The sequence below is a fragment of the Fukomys damarensis genome, unplaced genomic scaffold (assembly GCF_012274545.1).
Source record: "Fukomys damarensis isolate Sample0158 unplaced genomic scaffold, DMR_v1.0_HiC HiC_scaffold_23, whole genome shotgun sequence".
Lineage (NCBI taxonomy): Eukaryota > Metazoa > Chordata > Mammalia > Rodentia > Bathyergidae > Fukomys > Fukomys damarensis.
The window spans coordinates 6,166,241-6,169,719 of record NW_022900935.1 but is presented as its reverse complement, the minus strand read 5'-3'; the positions used below and the strand labels follow the sequence as shown (position 1 = coordinate 6,169,719).

General features: G+C 50.1%; 1 protein-coding gene across 1 annotated transcript in view; it reads right to left on the bottom strand.

The window, feature by feature from the left end:
* Maneal (mannosidase endo-alpha like) overlaps positions 1-3,479 on the bottom strand; it is a 23,725-nt gene that overhangs the window by 3,545 nt on the left and 16,701 nt on the right. Inside the window, exons 2-4 of the mRNA XM_019207701.2 lie at positions 3,202-3,475; positions 2,053-2,162; positions 1,142-1,218 (exon numbers count right to left, since the gene is read on the bottom strand). Coding sequence (XP_019063246.1) covers positions 1,142-1,218; positions 2,053-2,162; positions 3,202-3,475 — 461 coding nt within the window. The remainder of the gene's footprint in view (positions 1-1,141; positions 1,219-2,052; positions 2,163-3,201; positions 3,476-3,479) is intronic.

Genomic DNA, 3,479 nt, shown 5'->3' with positions numbered 1-3,479 from the left:
TTTTTTTTTTTTTTTTTTTTTTTTTTTTTTTTTTTTTCCTGATGCTGAGTATTGAACCAGGGCCTCATGAATGCTAAGCAAGCTACATGCTACCTCACCTTTTTGCTTAACCTTATTAATTTTTTATAGTTCTAAAAGCTGGTAAGTGAAAGATCAAGGTGCCTAACATATTTGGTTCTTGATGAAGGCTCCCTCCCTGGCTGGTGGATGCTCACCATTTTACTGTGTGCTCCCAGGGCTGAGAGCCAGAACTGACCCTGAATTTAGGGCTCAACACTGTCTACCAAGAGAGATGTCCCTGACCAGCCCTTATAAAGTTTCTGAGGTGGGCTGGGGATTTAGCTCAGTGGTTCTGATGCCTGCCTCACAAGCCCAAGGGCCCAAGTTCAAGACCTGGTACCAATAAAAAAAAGGAAGTGGCATAAAGTTTCTTGAGGGCTGAGGGAGTAGATCAGCCCTTATGCTTAGCATATTTTATTCAATCCCCAGCACTGCAAAAAAGTTTCTTGGGCACACTCTTAATATAAAACCCTGCATTCTTTTTTTTTTTCATACTACAAATTAGTTTTTCATGTTTAATTATTTTTGGTTCTACTGCACCCCTAACACACACTAGAATGTAAACCTGAAATCAGAAGCCGTGCTTGCACCCATTAATGTAGAATGGGTGGGCGAAGTACCTAGTACATAGAAGAACTTAATAGATACTTTTTGAATGAATGAATGAATATGTGCAAGCACTATACAGACCACTTCTGCATGTATTGTGTTAACTCACAAGATTCAAAGCTTAAGTAGAGGCTTGCCTCTGATCACAGATTATAGGGCACAGAACTAGAATTGAAACCCAAGTTAGTACCTTACTATAAAAGCAGCTGCTGGGAACACATGCATTCTGCTCTTGTGTCTCTTGATCTGGCCCCTCCAAACCTATTCCTACATCCATTTTGTTTCATTTTGTTTTGTTTTTTGAGACAGGGTCTCACCATGTAGTTCAGACTGCCCTGGAACTCACTGTGTAGCACAGGCTGGTCTCCAACTCACAGCGATCCTCCTGCCTCAGCCTCCTGAGTGCTGGGATTACAGCACCCTACATCCATTTTGATCTCCACCAAAACCCTGGTCCCCAGAGCAACCTTACGTGTCAATGATGTATTTGATGTTGTCATGTACAGTGACGTCATCCCGGCCCTTGTAAGGTTGGATGTGGAAGGCCACCTGCCACAAACACAGGAGTTACTGGTCAGATGAGTATCTTTCTAGGAGCCACAACATACATATAAGGCTCATTCCCCAGCTATGGCCTGGAAGAGAGGCTGAGTTTGGAAGGTCTGACAATGGATCCGAAGGCTGTCTCTGCCGTTCTGTGTGTGGGGGGAGAAGTTTGTCCACTTCCCACAACAGGGCACTAGGAGTCCTAGCGGGTTACCACAGGATGCCTATCAGGCTTCAGCTTATGTGCCAGCTCCAAGTGGTTGGCACCAGCTTCCTGAAACATTGGAAAGAAATTTGCTGAAGCTGTGGCCATGGGAAAATGTGCTGTGATCCATTAAAACGTGGCCGCGATGGACTCAGGAGTGGGGAGTCAGGCTTCTCGCTGTCATTTTCTTCCTTTGCCACAGAAGTGGGGATTGACTCATTCGGCACATCTGGGGGCATAACCATATAGTTCTTAAAGGTAAGCCTTCCTACTCAGCACCTGGGTTCTGTTCCACTCCTTGAGTCCTGGCATTGCCTTCTACTTGAGAGCAAAGTCCAGAATTCAGTCTGCAGGTTCATTTGGCTCTTGTCTCCCTTTATCCAAGGTCAGAACCTCCAACCTAATCTATTACTATTTAATAAAAGTGATTTTTTAGTCTCCCATTTCCTATATTTAGTTTTGTCAAGAAAGAGTGATATAGGAACTCTGTATGAGCACCTTCCCTGACTCCACAGTTGTTATGTGTTTGCCATCCCTGGGCTGCACCAAGAACTTCCCTAGAGGCACTATGGGTAGAAGAGACAGGAACTCTTCAGAACGGGAGGGTACACCAGCCCTTCTTGGAGACTCACCTGGATGTTGTGCTGATGGGCGGTGTCTAGAATGGCAGGTACCAGGTCATCTGAGGGTTCCCCGTTGTCATCAGCCATGCCGGGTGGGTACCAGGAGAGGACCAGGACGCCTGAGACACAACACAGAGGCCACTTCAGAGGTACACAGTACCTTTCGACAAAGACTTTCTTCTCACATATTGACCCCAACTGTAAAATGACTCCTGAAAATCCGCCAGATTCATTTCCTGCAGGGCAGACACCTTCACTCGGGAGCTGTCCATGCCTACGGTGCTGAAGCACAGCGGTAGGGCACCAGGCCGCAAGAAGCCCGGCTTTGAACGCCTCAGCAAGTAGCAAAACGAAGAGGGTGGCAATGCCACACCCACCTGGAAGCCACAGTCCTACTCTAAAGAGAAGCACCTCTGGGGAACAATCTCGGTGCTTCTTGTGGGAAACACGTAGCATTCACCTGACTGACTGCCCTCCTCAACCCTAGATCTGAAGAGTGGCCCCATTGGATTTATCTCTGTTCATCACCCCTCTCTCTCATTCCGTATCTCTCCCCTCACTTACAAACCATCTCCAGGTACATTAAAATGTAAAGTCCAGTGGAATCCGAACCAGATGTGCTTCCCCAGCCCAGCCTGCATAGGTAGCTCCCAGGGACCTGTCTTGTAGCTAGGCATTTGATGAATCTCCCACCCAGGGACTATCATGCAACATGGGCAACTTTCCTCTGCAGCCAGCAAAAGCAGGAAGGGCTGCTGCGCTCCACAGCACCTGGTATGAAAGCGGAGCTGTCCCAGACTCCTGAGCGGCCAGGATATCTAAGCCTCACTTTCCTGGAACCTGGACACCCTACAGATTTGAAGTCTCTCCGTCCCTCTCCTTGCTGGCCCTACCTCGAACAGCTCTGGTGCGACCCCTCCGCAGCTCTGCCTGTAGAACAGCCCTAAACCTGTTGGGGGGTCAGAAGAGGCCGTCGGAATCCTAGAAGGAAGAGGTAGTGGAGCGCAGCGGGCCCATGATGAGTAGCAGGAAAGAGCTAAGAAGTCAGGCTGGCATGTGAATGAGACCAAAGGCCCAGTGATGGCGACAGCAGGAGCTGGGGTGTGGGAAGGAGGGCGAGGGTGGGGGACCGGCCTGCCTGGGGTGCAGGGAGCTCACCGATGGCTGCTTCCTTGAGCTGGGTCATGTGTTCCCGCAACACGTCGGGGTCCCGGGAGCTGTAGGGGCCCAGCTGAGGGTAGAAGCTGGAGCCCAAGTCGTCCGGGGGGCTGTGGCGGCCGCGGGGGTAGCTGGCCGAGATCTTGGGGTCCCAGTGTGGCACCATGACGTGGTCCCAGTGGATGTAGTGGCCCTCGCGCCGTGGGCTTCCGTACCACGAGTAGTAGAAGGCGTGCAGGTCGGAGTAGACGCGCAGGCTCTGTCCGGGCGCCGGCTCG